The sequence below is a fragment of the Chamaea fasciata genome, unplaced genomic scaffold, assembly GCF_029207755.1.
Source record: "Chamaea fasciata isolate MVZ Bird 193981 ecotype frontalis unplaced genomic scaffold, bChaFas1.0.hap1 SCAF_10, whole genome shotgun sequence".
In the NCBI taxonomy this organism is placed as follows: Eukaryota; Metazoa; Chordata; class Aves; order Passeriformes; family Sylviidae; genus Chamaea; species Chamaea fasciata.
Window position 1 is genome coordinate 14100031 of NW_027094095.1, and position 15992 is coordinate 14116022.

Here is a 15992-nt window from a genome sequence, read left to right on the forward strand (position 1 = left end):
CCCCTTTAGGTCCTTCAGCAACTCTCTGTCATGTATGATAGTCTTTACATCAAAGCCATTTTGCATTAAGTTTCAAAGTAATTGTTAATGAAAACCAGTATTCAGTCCTTCCCTCGAATCTAAATATGTGATAATGCACATCCTTTTTGCAATTCTATCAGAAAAGCAATTAACTTTGGCAAGACTCAGTCTGTTTAGAACCTTGGTGACTATGGTTCACAATTCTTTTATCCTCTAGCTATTTAATTATCTAACCCTTTGCAATTACTTCCACTAATTTATTAAGAGCAGAGTTGGCCTTTCTGGGAGCTCAAATGCTCACCACAAACTCCTTGAAGCACAGGATCAACCACTAAATCTCTGTGGAAGGAAGTAATTCAAAAGAAGATACAGCAAAAAGGCATTTTAAAGCTATTGGTTTATCAGTGAACAAAGAGAGCAGCCCTGCCCCCAAGGTGGGCATTAGGGCATTCAGAGGTGACCAGCAGAATGTGATTATTCTCTCCATCCTCCTTAGTAAACACTCAGAAACACTTTTTGTTTGTTGTTTTCCAGAGTCCTCCACAAACAAGGCAATCTTAGAACAACTTCCTGCTCTGCCACTGAGCTGCAGAGTCCTTCCTGCTGTCTGTACTGCAGTGAGGGTACCTATGGTTAACAGAACCTGAGATTATGAGAAGCAGTAATTGTCCAAAAAGAATTTTGAGCATATTTATATTATTCTTGCAGTGCTCAGTTCACATTTACAAAAACAACTGATTGTTTGAAATCGATGTCATTCGTCCCATTCTATAATGCAATATAAAAGCAGAGGTAAAATGGGATCCATATGTATTTCGGGAAAATAATGAATGAAATCTACATGGCAGAGGGACAATGGTTTCTTGCATTAACAGGCAATTTTCTGATTTGTAAGTATTGAGCTTATAAAATTCACGCTTTTTGTGCATCAAATGTAATTCTGGATGATTAAAGAAGGAGGGTTCTAGCTAAATTTAATCAAAACATCTTTTAATATGACTGTTTGTTTAAAAATAACAGCTTATCTTTGATGTGCTGATTTGAAAACAGTGAGTTTTGTCTTCAAAGTGTTCCAAGCAAAATCTGAAGAGGGTGGTGAATGGAAGAATGTTGCTTGTCTGGTTCTATCTGTGTTCAAGTTGATTGCATTGTAATGTCACATAGCTTGGAGGCTGTGATTGTGTACAAAGTGCTGGGAGCATTACAGAAATAAGACCAGGCATCTAGGAAGTTTGCTTCAGTAAACAGTGTGCATATGTGTATATATATATATATATGTATAATCCAAACACATCCATATTTGCACTCACATACTACCATACACACATATTATGTACAGCACATAACATACACGGTATGTAATACATATTATGTGAATACATAATATATAACTATTGCATAATCTGAAACATATATGTGTGGATTAATTACATACAATATCACTAAATTAAGTCTTGCTTTTTGCCCACCAGAGGAAGAAGTCCTGTTCTTTAGCAGGATGCATTATATAATACATATTACACACACACACACACATATATATATACACACACATATAAAATATAATATCTATAATCCTCACTTTGCACTGGATGCAGCCTGATTGACCATAATACAAGCATGCATGATTAGTCAACATGGGCTGGACTGTTTCCAGTCATTACATAGATGTGCAGGATGAAATAGGACTTCCCTGAACTCTTCATACTGTGGGAATAATTCAGATTGTTGTGGGACTGGGTGCCCTTCCATCAACACCTGCCTGCACAGAGACCCTGCTGACTGGGGTAAGGGACCTCTGGACCCAAAGGCTGCCACAGTGCACCCTGTCCTGGTGTGCAGGGAGCTCGCAATGACTCTGTGCTGCTCTTGTTAGGACATTGAAATTCTGCACAGCATTTGAGCTCTCGACTTCCCTTCTGTGCTACATTTAACTCTTGAAACACTTGCAATGTCTTTTATTATTAACTATTTGAAAGTCATACTTAATATCTTAGTAAGGGTCCATGTCCCACTGGGCAAAGCACCTTACAACAGGACACAAACTTATTCCAGTGGGCTAAAATCCATTATTAATGTAATTCTATTCTAGTATTTCTATTATTAATGGTTAATATATACATATTAACCATATATACATATATATATGGTTAATATCTATTATTAATCAAGGAATTTTAGGAATTGCATTTTACTGTCTTATGATTTCAGTACAGGACTCCCATGTTATTTCTGACTGTAGTTATCCATCCTGCTAAAGAAAATATATAATTCTAAAGGATTATGAATCTATGACATAACTGATTACAATACTGATGAATAGGCCTGTAGTCAATGTGCTATATACAGTATGTCAGATCCCAAAGGACATTTTTTCTTCCCATCTTTTTAGAAACACAAATATAAAATGTGTCTTCTAAAAGTCTAACATTTCTAAAAAGGAAAAGGCAAATGTTTCGAAAGTCTTCTAAACAGTATAACTGGGTATTTAATACATGAATATTTATAGAGTGCTCTGCTTAACGCAGCAGCATTTCTGTAATTATAGACTTCGGCACCCAACACCTTGAAAATGTCAAATATAATTAGGTGGTAGAATGTGTATTGTTTTAATTACAAAATGGAATAGGAATTTTCCTGTGCCTAATTAGAATAATAAAATCCCCAACGTCAATTCTTGACTAATCCTGACTAATAAGTCTTTATACTCTTACTTCCTTGGATGGATAATGGAGAAAGATGCCGGTTTAGCTTTTAATTTAGACCTGTAAATTTAAAGTTCAACCCAAATGGTCAAACCCTGTTTGGCTTAAGAGTCTTAAAGTCAGATTAATCAGCATAGATACTGAAAAAGTTTGATTTGTGGTCTGTTTATTTTTTAAAAAGAGATTTTTTTGTCTTTTCCCTCCTTGCTATTTTCTTAAACTGTTAAAAGCCTTCATTAAGCCACAGAACTTTGCTATTAATAATAATTAACATTATTAATATTTTAAAAGCTTTTGCTGTATTAAATGAGGAGTAGTCCAAGTAGATCAGAAAAGATGTTCTCTGTTCCCAAGAGTTCAACAAGGAAGCAAGCACCCAGAGATGTTGTAAGGAGAAAACTTCCTGTGTTACACAGTGTAGGACAAACCAAAGCAGCATTCAGCAGCACAACAACAACTTCTCTGAACTGCTGGGGCATGTAACAAATCTTTCTTCTGGCCAAGAGCCACAGCACAGCTATCACAATGATAGATCACACAGGACTGAAAGAAGAGATGGCTGAGACAGGAGTTCAGAGGTGGGGGATAACAGTTCTCCAGGCTCTTCATCTCTCTTCTGTGGGACATGCTCTGGGGATCATTTTGGGGTGCTTCTGGTTTACTTGTGAGCATTAAGATTGTCCAGGATGCACAGTGCAAACACAATTTGCTCCAGGTCATATGATTCAGCCTATGCACAGAAGCCATGCTGGTCCTGCCCAAAACTCAGAAGTTGGTTACTGCTTAACCTCTGGGCCCAAAATTGCTGGGGCACCCCCAGATACATGGAAATGCTTCTGTTAAAACTTGCCTAAGATTAGTTTTCCATTACTTTGAATTCATGAAAACCTGTAGAGCTGCAGCCCACTAAATACAGTATCATCACTCCTACTAACAAGCTACCGCTTTTGTATTGAGTTTACACGGACTCAGGACTGAGGCTCATCCAACAAGCCTCGTCCTTAAACCTTAGAAATCAGGCTATGGATAATTTGTCTTACTTTCATATCTTTCTATGGTATATCTCTGCATGATTTTTGTATTTATATCTAGCAATAACAAGTAGTTATTTTGTATAAAATCAGCTGTAGTGTAGCGCATTCCAAATCCTTTCTCAGGAGCAGTATAATGTTGAAGGGGATTCTTCCTGACTCTAGGAACTACTTTGGTTCATTTTTATGTTTGCTAATGCACTTTTACACCTTCCTCTCTCTTGGTCTGTCTTTTCACATTACATCCTAATTTACTATATATGGCATGGTTCACATATGTTGGATTCTTGGGTTTGATCTGTTACCCCTCAGTTTTGCCGGCTGCAGTTTGGCATTTCTTTATCCGACCATCAGGTCAGTTGTTTGTAACCTTGAGGTCCCCGGTACCCATACATGCCCCATCTCCTACCCTACACCTGCAACTCCACCACTGCAATTCCTCTGCAGGAATACAGGTCTGGTATGGCAGCAGTGGTCTTGCAAATGGGTCAGTGGAAGATCAAGGCTTAGCAGGGAAGTCTTCTCAGAGTGGACAGAACGTGGGAACACCTGGCTTCTATAAATTCTCTAAAATTGTACACTGCTAGTTTTATATTTTACTCTCATATTCATAAGCCCTTAAGCAGAAAGTCCCTATTTACCTCCAGGAAAATAACATCTTAAAATTCATGGGCTTTGTGAGAATTCAGCCACAGAATGTCGCATACTCAGATGTCTGAACCTGTTTTGTAGGTTGCAGTTATGTGACTTTTGCTTTGCTAAATTGCATTGTCTGGGTGTTCTCTCTTACCATGAACTCGTACCCAAATCCCATGGTGATGCTGCCTATATAAAAGGTGGGCAGAAAAGAGAGAAGCAGCATGGACGTAGCTTTCAGAGAAAGGCAAGACATGATTTGCCACATGGAGACTAAAAATGGGACAAATAGCCCAGCTGTCAAAAGAAAGGGTTATGGGATGCCTGATACATTGTCTGGATATTTTATATTTTGTAAATAATTCTTAGACTTGGATGGCCAGGAACTTCTCAGATTCTTAGGTTGTTCTGCAACCCTTCCACAGCAAGCAAGGAGTTCCTGAGTATGGAAGCTGCCTCCTGATGTTTCTCTTGTTTTCTGGGAATTGGGAATCTTTGCAAGCAATCAAGTAAAAAAACAGGATTGCCTCAAAGAGATAGTAAATGAGTGCCATTGGTTACCCAGCATGAAAAAAAATATCAGCCAAATCCTTGAGAGAAGGATGGTCTAATTAATAACTATGTTTATTTCCCATGACAAGGCTGTGGCATTGTGGAAGATTTTATTAAATTTATCATAAGTGTGGATCCTTGTGCCAAGGAATTCATGGTCTAAATGACAAGGCGCACCAGATGGATGAGACAAGAAAGAGGGCTGTAGTGGGTTGGAGGAGACAAGGTGTTCCTTACCCAACTAATAGCAGTGACTACAGCTTTCAACCACCCTGGCTGTCGTCCTGTTGTACTTTGCTGTGAGATTCACAATGGATAGGAGAAAATGGAAAGAGGATAGGTTTCTCTTATCCTGATGGGATGAATACTGAGGTCATTACTGTGATTGAACACCTTCCGGAATAGGTCAGTATTAAGAAATGGCATCAGCCAAATTCTGCAATTTTCTCATTTTTGAGAACCCATGACTCTCTGAAGAGAGTACTAAGCATGGGATGCCTTATAGAGCAGGGGACTGGCTTGACAGAAAAGTGAGATTTCTAGATTTATTTTTACGTTCTAAACTTAATTCTTAAATGTCTCAGGCTTATAAAAGCAGGCATTCAGTCCTTTCAGAAATGTAAGGCTTCCATCTGTATAAAGGCTTTTTGCTTTTCTGCCTGAACTTGAGTGTCTGCTGTTCCGTGTCCCTTTTCTGGATGCAGGATTCATCTGGCCTGAAGCTATAAGGAGATAGTCTTTTCTCTAAAGTGCTTGTGCCTCACCATTGTCTAACTTTTGTGGAAATTATGTACAGATACATAATATAACAGTCTTTCTTCTCCTAGACTTAATGCTATTTGATTTCATTTCAATTGAAAGCTAAATTTCAAATCCCAGATGTCTTTGAAACCTATTAAAATTACCATTCTGGAAAATTAAGTTATCTATATTTCCAGCATTGGTTTTAGAATTTAACTTAATTGTTTTGTGACTGCCAATTACAGTCTAGCTTTGGAAATACAACAGCTGTCTTCATGAAACTCTTCAAAATCTTAGCTTTTGCCAGATCTTAATAGAAATGTGTAAGACCAAAACCATAGCTAATATATCAGTGATACAATTCCTATTTCTTTCAGAAATCTCAGTCATGCTGAATGCACAGCAACCCTGAAAGTGCTTTATTCTTTTTCGTTTTTATACATGTATGTGAAGCAGCAATTACACAGGGAGAAACCAACAAAATAAAAATTGTTTAACAAAAATATTTTGGGGAGAAGTACTCAAAAAATACTTTACAAATTTTCTATATTATGTATTTAATATATATTATATTAAATATATGTGTTTAAAGTAAATTCTCAGGCAGAAACTTAAAACACAAAACCACCATTTCTTTTCATTGTGCCTTCAAACATAATTGACAACTCCTTATCTTAATTATTACTGTTTGATTACATCAATTATAATTACAATCTAGTATTAATTGATTGTCATAATCAATTAATAACTACATACAATGAGATTTAGGATATTACATGTACTGTTGATTTCATAATTTATTTTATGCTCCTGCTGCAATGTTAAGGTAAATCAAGAACAGCAGCACCTCAACAAAAGGCAGCTGTTTTCAGGTCAGTGTCACCAAATTTCAGCTAAAAGTTTCTTCAAAAACCCCCTCTCTAAGTGACAAAGCTGCCAGTCCCTACACAACGCTACAATTTATTGTACTCTCTAAAGCATGCTGATTTTCATAAATTTAAAAAAAAAAAAAATTAATCCTGTAGATGCCAGCCCTTCTTCAATGGCTTTCTCCCATGCTGTTTAGCCACTTCTGAACTCCCTACAAACTGAATTTTTAAGTGACAGGACCATCAGACAAGATACCAGGTTTGTAATAGCTCAGCTCCTGTGCATGTTCAGGTTCCACAACATGCTGGCTTTTATTAACTTCGGCTCCAAAGTAATAGATTTTTAACAGCTATAAAAGAAGATCACAGATGGTAGGATTATAAATTTTTGGAAGAGCTAGTAATTTGGAAAAATGTATCTCCATTAATTTCTAACATATTCAGGCATTCTTTTACTACTGGAATTATTAGGTCAAGAGGATGTTGCTGGACTGAAAAGGAAGCAGAGCCTTCTTTCACTGAGAACTACTCAAACTCCACACTTGCCAAGCACATAGCCAAAACCAGAAGGACATTTAGCTTGAGGCATTTGCATTTGTTTTCCAAAGACAGCCTTGGCACAGGTGTGACACCTCTCTTTTCATTCCCCTTTCACGGTCATCTCCTGCTAAAAGCTGGTATTGTTTAGACTGTACAGCTCTTCCATAAGCACAGAAGTGACAGGGAGAATGCAACTGTTGATGACTTGGCCAATGAATTACACAGCTGCTCTGAATGCATAGCAGCCTCCTCAGGTCTCAGATAGCCCCCTAATATTTTGGGGATATTGGTCTGTAATGCAGCTTTATAAACACATCTGATATCTATCATCTGAGAGTCAGCCACATGACTAGGTCAACTCAATGAGCAGAGAGCTCAGTGTATTTCTTCTCCTCCTCTCACATGTGGTTGACTCTTTTGAGAGAAAAAGACGTATTTGGAAAATATTATGTTACTTTGACAGTAGCAAAGGGATAATTTCATCTTCTGCCTTTGGGGAATCTTTGTTGGGTGCAGCCCCTAGTTAGTTTAAGTATAACAGAAGGCCAATCTAGAAAGGAATATCACTACACTGTGCCTCAAAGACACAGCATTACAGTTTAATTCTTACATTAAATCCAAACATCCTGCTCTTAGGAAGAAAATTTACTCCTACAGCCTGTTCTCTCTCTTTTTCTAATCACTGCACTCCCCTGATTATTTTTTTTTCTTTTTTGTTTTTTGCAGTCACACCTATACATGACTTGCGGGTCATTGTAATTTAAATATTGTGGGTCATGCATGGCTGAACAGCTGAAAAGCATTCCAGATGTGACTGAGAAGTGCTACTGAGTATCAAATGATGCTTCAAGCCCAGCTCTCTCAGCCTATGTTAGAAACTAAAGGAAGTAAAGCATCTTTTACTGAGACACAGTGGCCATTCTCTACATGCACTTTTTTCAGTGGGGTTTCATGACCTCCTGAGTTCTGCAGCCTTGAGTTCTACAATGATAACAGATCTTTGTGCTTTCTGCTGGTGAGAATTCCAACTCCTTTGGGGAACAAGGAAAATAAGTGGTCTTCTACTACTGGAAGAAGTGTTTCCAAACTGATTGAGGCCTGGCTGACCTCTGGAAAATGTAGAAAAAGCAGCAGTATCGATATGCATTCATAGCATACACAGAGTCTAAAAGACAACATAAGGAAGAAAATTTAACTGCAAAAGGGACAGTGTCTAAAATATCTCCGATTTTAATCCCTGGAAGTTACACAACCAGCAGATGAAGGCTGTGCTACAGCAACACCATTTAGCTGGAGAATAAATGCATCGATTCATGCAGATTGACAACACCTTGACCTTTTGCATTCCCACATTAGGCACTGGATGAAGCAGTAACACCACTGAAGTCAAAGGCAAAATTTATGCAGCTTCCATAAAAACAGGATTTAAACCAGGAGTTTTTGAAATGGGAGAGCATGAGTAAAGACAGTCTATTTCCTTCACTGATAGAAATTTGTCTGTCCTGACTTCAAAGTGTGACAACTCTGCCAGGAATGGAAACTACATAACTCTGGAAGTTTTCCAGATTGATATTAAAATTCAAGACATCAATGTTTCTTCTCTAAGTGAATATAATAATGATATACTCCAAATATGCTGAAAACAAAGTCAGTTAACAAAACCCAAAACTTATTCCAGGAATACTCATTTTTAAGATCTCCGAGAGGTATGTGGACTTTTTTACCATGAAAAGTAATTCCCACTAGGCCAGAGGGACTATGAATTTTCATGAAAAGCTTTGTCTTTCTCAGCTATACAAATGAAATTCAGATAACCCAGTCAGTCTACAGAACCCTAAAATGCCTTAAGCATGATTAGGAATAAAAGAGGCCTAGCTGCCTGATGGTGATGATTACCATGTCCTTCAGGTAAGTGTGCACAAGGCAATCTAAAATTATTCCACTCCCAGGAGTGTGTGCTAATCAGAGGTTCTGCTAAGCAGAACCATTGCCAGTCCTTCAAAATAACCTCTAAAACATTCTTACAAGACATAGGATAAGTCATCAAGTTATTTTATTTCATGAATCATGAAACTTGAAAACATGTAATTGAAAATATGTTGAGATTTACTTCATCATGTTTATTTGCCTCTAATGCTTTTAGAGAATGACCCATCCACATTTTTCAGAAGCTGTCCCTTTGTTTTCTTTCCATTTCCCTGTCTTTCAAAGCTCTAGCCTGATTCTCCTTTTGCTTTTCCTGTGTAAATGAACAATAGCTCTAATGATCTTAAGAGGAGCATGTTAGTTTTATGTTTTAACTCTTTTGTTGGAAACACATGCCAGTTTGAATTATGCATCAGTTCATAGAATATGTCCTGAGTTGGAAGGAACCCACAAGGACCACTGAAGACCAACTCCTGGCCCTGCACAGGACTATCCCCAAGAGTCATACCCTGTGCCTGACTCCATTGTCCAATCACTTCTTGAAGTCTGCCAGGTTTGGTGCTGTGACCACTGCCCTGGGGAGCCTGTTCCAGTGCCCAGCCACCCTCTGGGTGAAGAATCTTTGCACAATATCCAACCTAACCCTCCTCTGACATCGTTTCCTGCCATTCCCTTGGGTCCTGTCAGTTGTCACCGGAGAGGAGAGATTGGTACCAGCCCCTCATCTCTTCCCTTGTGAGGAAGCTGTAGACAGCTATGAGGTCTCACCTCAGCCTCCTTTTCCCCAGGGCAGCTGGCCTGCCTACATTCAATGTAATCATATTGCTATCTAAGCCTGAAAGTCACTGCCACCAAACACATTTATTTACTGGAGCTAATCTCATTCATAACACATTCTTTCAACTAAACAGCTGAAACCCCTTAATGTCAGAACTGTATTTGTGTGTTGCTGTTTCTAAGGTTCTGCATGCATGCATAATATTGGTTGTTACATGTATTATTTCACTCATTCACTCTTTAAAATATATTTCATTTGTATAGCATGAATACATCCCTTTTCTACCATGTTGGAAAAAAAATTAACTTTCAACTCAACATCTTTTTTTCCAAGTCTATGCTTTTGTCTGGCATTCAAGAGGAAAAAAACAAGCACATTTTTAGAAATGTATTTTCTAAACAATGTGCTTTTCCTTGAGCCTAGACCTCCTAAATAGGTCTTGCTGGAAAGTGGATGTCAGCAAGCCCTACTTTTCTTGTTTGAAGGTAGAAACTTAATGGGCTATGGGGGGTTTTTTGTTGCAATTCAGAGTGGGATGACACTGTCTGCTATGAACAGGAGAGGGAAAATAAAAGTGGATGAGTGCCAAAAGAAAAAAAAACATAAAAGAATTGACAGCATTCAAAGGCAAGAGGTTGAAAGCCTGTTTCGTACTATCCATTTATGAAAGTAAAAGCTTTAAAATTCAGAAAGCCTTATTTAAAGTTGGTAAGTTTCGGGTTTAAGTAGTTGGCTGTTGTTGGATTGCATTAGGACCTTACCTCCTGCTTTCAAAGGAAAACATTACTACAAGATAATGCCCATCAACCACACTGGGTGACTCCTCTATCCTTTACATTTGCAAACTTCTCATTGCAATTAAATTATCTCTGAATAAATCCCTCTTTATGGAGTACAATTTAATCTGGTTCTGTTTGAGCCAATCACAGCAGAAGATTTTAAGTCATAATGTCCTTTCCCTGATGCTGCTGAAGTGCTGGCATTTGCTGTGCTCCAAAGCTTTAGTGAGGCATTCTCGTTAGTCTGATTAGAATTAGTGCGCATGTGCGCGGAGTGGGCGTTCACAGGGAGCACAAGCTACATGCTCCTTTCAAGTATCACATGAATTGTTGTTAGCCTTTCACCCAAGTGATCTGAGTACTCAACTGAAAAGTGGGAAATGGTTTCAAATCCTCTTGTTATCTAATGGGACAGGGCTGATAAGTCACCAGAAGGTTTCCTAATCAACATTTAGGTTCAGGTGCATTACAGTCAGATTTTTTTTTTCTTGATGTTGCTTTTACTTTTTAGTTCAAGAGGGGCTGTAAGTCTGCAGTTCAGTAATTAGAAATTACTTTTGGTGGGGAAGGGCTCACACAGGCTCCTGACTGCTCCTGTGACTGAATAACATAGAAGTCTTAAAAGTTTGTTAGGAGACCTTTCTGTTATTTGAGGACTTTGACTCCCTCAGAGGAACTGGGTGTTGAAAAGATCTTCACTTTTTTTTTACATGAAGCTTGAAATGACTTGCTGAGGACCTAACAGTCCAGACCTGAGTGGAGAACTCACCTGTCTCATGTGGGAACTGTAAGCAGGGCTCAGTGTAGGTTCTTCACTGCTCACAGAATCTTTTACCTTATTCCTTGTAACAGCTGCAGGGAGCTTCTAGTGAAAGTACATGTGTGCAAATCAATATTACATTCGGCAGCTCTTAAGATCAGCAGGCACACACTTTGTGCTGTTGCTCTGCATTTCATCCCATCTTGCTGCAGGCCAAAGCACAGCTCACCTAACAGCACAAGTTCTGTTGAGTCTTGCAGGACCTCTACATCATTTCCAGCATTAGAGTCCTGCTCAGGCTGAGGTACAACGTCCTGCCCTTCTGTCTGGATTCCCAAAGCAGCAAAGAGGGCACAGAGAGTCAAGAAGCCCCTTACCTTTTCTTAGGGGCTTCTTCAAGCTTGACCTCTCCCCTCCTGTGCAAAGCTAGTATAAGATACATGGCACAGCAAGTGCCTTCCATCAAAGGGCTTTTCTTGAGCAGGCCTAATCACACTGATAGGATGAGCTTGATGCGTTCATAAAACCAGTCTCTGTTAAGCTTTCGAGCTGGTGGAGCTTAGTGTTAGCTGCTGACCCTATCCAGGTGCTTACAGAACAGAAACATCCTACTGTTACCTAAAATTCCTTCTGAACCCAACCCCCTTCCACCTCCTGCAGAACCTCCAAAGCCCTTCAAGAGCATCTGAGAAAAAAAATATATTTTGTTTTATATTTCAACCTATGTTTATATTTTCCTATTTTTATCTATTAAGTGTTACATATATATTATGCTTTTGAGTGCCAGGTATAGTTAACTTACACCATATCTTACCATTAAGTTCTTCACGTTATTTTCACAATCTGTTTCCTACCTAAGTTAGGTACCCCAAAGTGCCTCAAGCTCTCTTCCTTGTGAGTAGGGTCACATGAAACACTTCACTCAACCCATAAAACATTTTCACCTTCCTCTTTCTGCTGTGCCATTAAACCAATCCACATCACAACGGTTTCTTTAAGCTTAAACTGTGTCTACTCATGATCTTTCAGAAGTACCTATGTGACTGCACTTTCCAGCGAGGCTAAGTGCCTCCAAGTGACACACCAAGCAGCCAGTGTCTCTGCAACTCCACCTGCTACCAGCTGAGCAGCCATAGCAGGTTTTGCCCTAGATGTGCCGAGAACCTCATTCTGCTTTCCAAACAGGCATTTTTAGCTCTGATAGAGGAAACGCATAGTTCAGGGGCCAGCAAAGATATATCAGTGATTACCTCTTTGAGAACATTTCTATTTTTCTGAGTATTCCCTTATGAACGTGATTTTTATTCTAGCAAAGCAATGCGAGCGGCGTTTGCCTGGAAGCCAGTCCTTCTTGAATCATGTCTTCCTCCCGAGAGGTTCCTGTGCACATAGCCCGATTTAGTTGAGCAACCCGTTCATGTTCTGAGTAATTCTTCGTAATGATTCCTGCTTCAAAAGGCTCGAAAGGTGAGGTTAATTTATGCCTGCTCCTTATCGGGAGCTTCGATGCTGATTTCGGCGACACAAAGCATCACGTAAGGGTCCGCATCAGATGGTGCGGAAAGAGCACCGAGGCGAGCTCGCCCTCCGCGGTCGCACCGCGAATCCCGCGGATCGGCTCCGCGCCGCTCCCCGCGCCCGCCGCCAGCCCCCGGCCACCCGCTCGGCGCAGCGCCCACTCACCTCCACGAAGTAGAAGCAGGGCAGGAGGGTGACGCTGTCCTTGGTCACTTTGCCCTTTTGCCGCTCCTTGGCGGACATGCTGGCGGGGCTGCGGGCGGCGGCCCCGCGGCCAAGCGCTGCCCCGGCCGCTCGCAGCCGCCCGCCCGCCCGCCGCGGGTCCCCTCCGCCCGCCGCCGCCGCCGCGCCGAGCGCTGCGCCGTGCGCGGGGCTGACGTCAGGAGCCGGCTCGGCGGGCGGGGGTCCCGGGCCAATTAACTCCTTCGTGCCGGGCCACGCACGGGCCGGGGGGCAGGGGAGCCCCGGGCGGTGCGCGCACACGCGGGGATGCTCTGGCTGCGGCCGGAGATCTGTACGCACACGTACAGGTTTGAGAGACCTGAACAGGGACCCCGCGGGCATCAGGGTGTTCGGGATGCTCCTTGAGGAGTCTGCTGCGTTTATCTTGTTTCTGGGAAATATTTTTTTCTGAAATAGAGTAGTGGAACGTTCCAGGGAATAGCGTTCCTATACAACCAATGTTCTCTTCTTGCAGGTGTACTCTTTTTGAAACCAAGATGCTAATGACAGCTCACCTCAGTCTTAGCGCCAGTCAGAGGGAGTAGTGTGACTGGGACTGAGCCAAACTGAGCTCTTCAGCCCCATGTGCGATACTGAGGCATGTGATTTCTCTGATCTATGAAGTATCTGGTGCAGTTCCTGCTACAGTCTTGAAGAGAACAGAATTAACCTGAGCAATTGTTTCCATGGTGAAATGTGCTAAGATCCTATTTATGGATCAAAGTTTGCAGCCTTTTCTCAGTCAAGCTCCTGTTGATGTCAATGAGAGGTATCCTGGATAAGGCCTGCAGGAATTCTCTGTGAAAAACAGCATTTTCATTCTTTGTAGCACATTAATAAGGTCTGCAAAAGTTGTCTTGTGCCTATAAGCTTATTGTGATGTTCAGCTTTAATGTCGAATGAGAGAAGTGTGACTCAAGCAGTCATTGTTTATTTCCTGTCTTTCTCCTTTTGAGGGAAAATGGGACATTACCTGCTGTTCTTGTTCAGATGGTTGCTAGTATTTTGGCTGCTGTAGCACTGGAGGTGAAGAGTCTCGTCAGCCCCTTTTCTTTTCTAGCTGTTCTCTTTTCATTTTTCCAGAGTGGATACGCCAATCCATGCTCTGCACTGAGTAGACAAGCTTCGTGAGAGGGTAGAATCAAAAATGTACTTCATGCCTGCAGGCAGATGTGGAAGGCAAATCTGTAGTCTGACTCCAAATCATTGAAAAAGACTTTTCAGAGCTGCAACACATGTTGCCATACCAACACATATTCTTGTCTTAACCCTGTTAGGAAAGATTTACAGGGTTTCTGCTGGCTCAGGATTCAGGACAATTGTTGGCAGCCTTGTAAAAAGCAGGTCGGGGCTCCAGGTAGTGGAGGTAATCAGGAGGGTTACTTGGAACAGAGTTCCAGGAATTACTCTGAGTGGTATGGGGTTATCCAGTGGTTCATACCCATCAGTGCAAGTGTAGCCTTTAATTAAAAGATGTCTCTTTTTGTTAACTTTGCTGGTGGGTTATCCCAAGTAAAACAGCAAGAATTGAGGAGGTGTTGTAAGATTTTGTTCTTGCCAAATATGTAACTATTATTGGGGAGAGTGGGTAATGAGTGATAACACTTGGATTGCATTTACTGTATCAGCCTTGATTGTTGTGAAATCATGAGTCTGGCTTGAAAATAATCAGGACACTCTAATAAAAATTATTCAAGAGTACTTTTTCTGCCTGTTTCACACACAGTTGCTTCATTTTGGGAGAATCAAGGGGATCAGGTACTTCTCTGGTAAAATGAACAAAAAACTCACATTGTGATGTAACTTTAGAAACTGGAAAAAATCTCCTATAAATTATATTTTATCATTGGACTGCCTAAAGGTCCCTTAAGAGTGCATTTATGATAGGTACAGTGAAACAAAAGGTCACAGCCAGCCTCTATTCTATAAACTCCCGATAAAGATGTGTCTGATGGGAAGGATACCATACAAGCTGTGTGAGTGCTGTAAGGGCAGGAAGAGTTGTGCTAATTCTCTGTGTTTGTTTCTGATAGAGCTGGGAGAGAAGTTATATAGGAGTTAGCTGAAGTGAACTAGTTACTTTCTGTCAGTGACAGACCTTGCCACAGAATCACAGAACTTGTTGAGTTGGAAGGGATCCACAAGTATCATCAAGACCAAGTCCTGGCCCTGCAAAGGACCAACTCCAAGAGTCACACCATGTGCTTGAGGGCACTGTCCAAATGCTTCTTGAACTCTGTCAGTCTTGAGGCTGTGATCACTTCCATGGGCCAGCCTCATACTGAGAAGGAAGAGGAGCCTTCCTCCTGGTATGCACAGTGACCCAGTTCCAGCCTTCATCTTTAACAGACCCTTGACTAACAGTCTTTTGACTAATTACCCTGTAGGGTTCTGAGTCCGCCTGCTTCTCCACTACACTGGAGGTTCAAGACTCCCAAAAGTCTTGATACTGTAGTGCCTCTGAAAATAACTAGTCTATCTTTTGCTCATCCACTCAAATACTGAGTGGCCTGTCCACTTCTTCCTATAGTTCCTTCACCTGGTGACACAGCTCCTCTCTCTCAGCACACCTTCTGCAAAAGAACTGTTCATCATCCGCATCCTCACCAAGAGGCATCAGGCACTCTGGAAACCTGTTACCTGGACGGCTGCATCTACTGTCAGCATGCCTCGGCATGGCTGTCTCAGTGACTCTGCCACAGCTACATGGGATTCTAGTCAAACAGAGGAGAAAAAGCTTATCAGTGCCTGTGTCCCAGTGTGGGGCAGGTCTGTCTGGCACTAGTCTAAAGGTGACATTGATGGGCAAATATGGGCTTATTTAGGGTGCATTTCCCACCCTTTTCCTGGGCTTTCACTTAGGTGCTCGCCTGAGACTCAGCTTGAACAACCACTTTCTCACGAATACGTAACC

The 15992-nt window shown here is 41.0% G+C and overlaps 1 protein-coding gene across 1 annotated transcript in view; it reads right to left on the bottom strand.

The window, feature by feature from the left end:
• The window catches only part of PLPPR4 (phospholipid phosphatase related 4), a 31515-nt gene extending 18416 nt beyond the window's left edge, over positions 1-13099 (bottom strand). The window contains exon 1 of the mRNA XM_066192388.1: positions 13022-13099. Within this exon, the coding sequence (XP_066048485.1) occupies positions 13022-13099 (78 nt within the window). The remainder of the gene's footprint in view (positions 1-13021) is intronic.
• Between the last annotated feature and the right edge of the window lie 2893 nt (positions 13100-15992).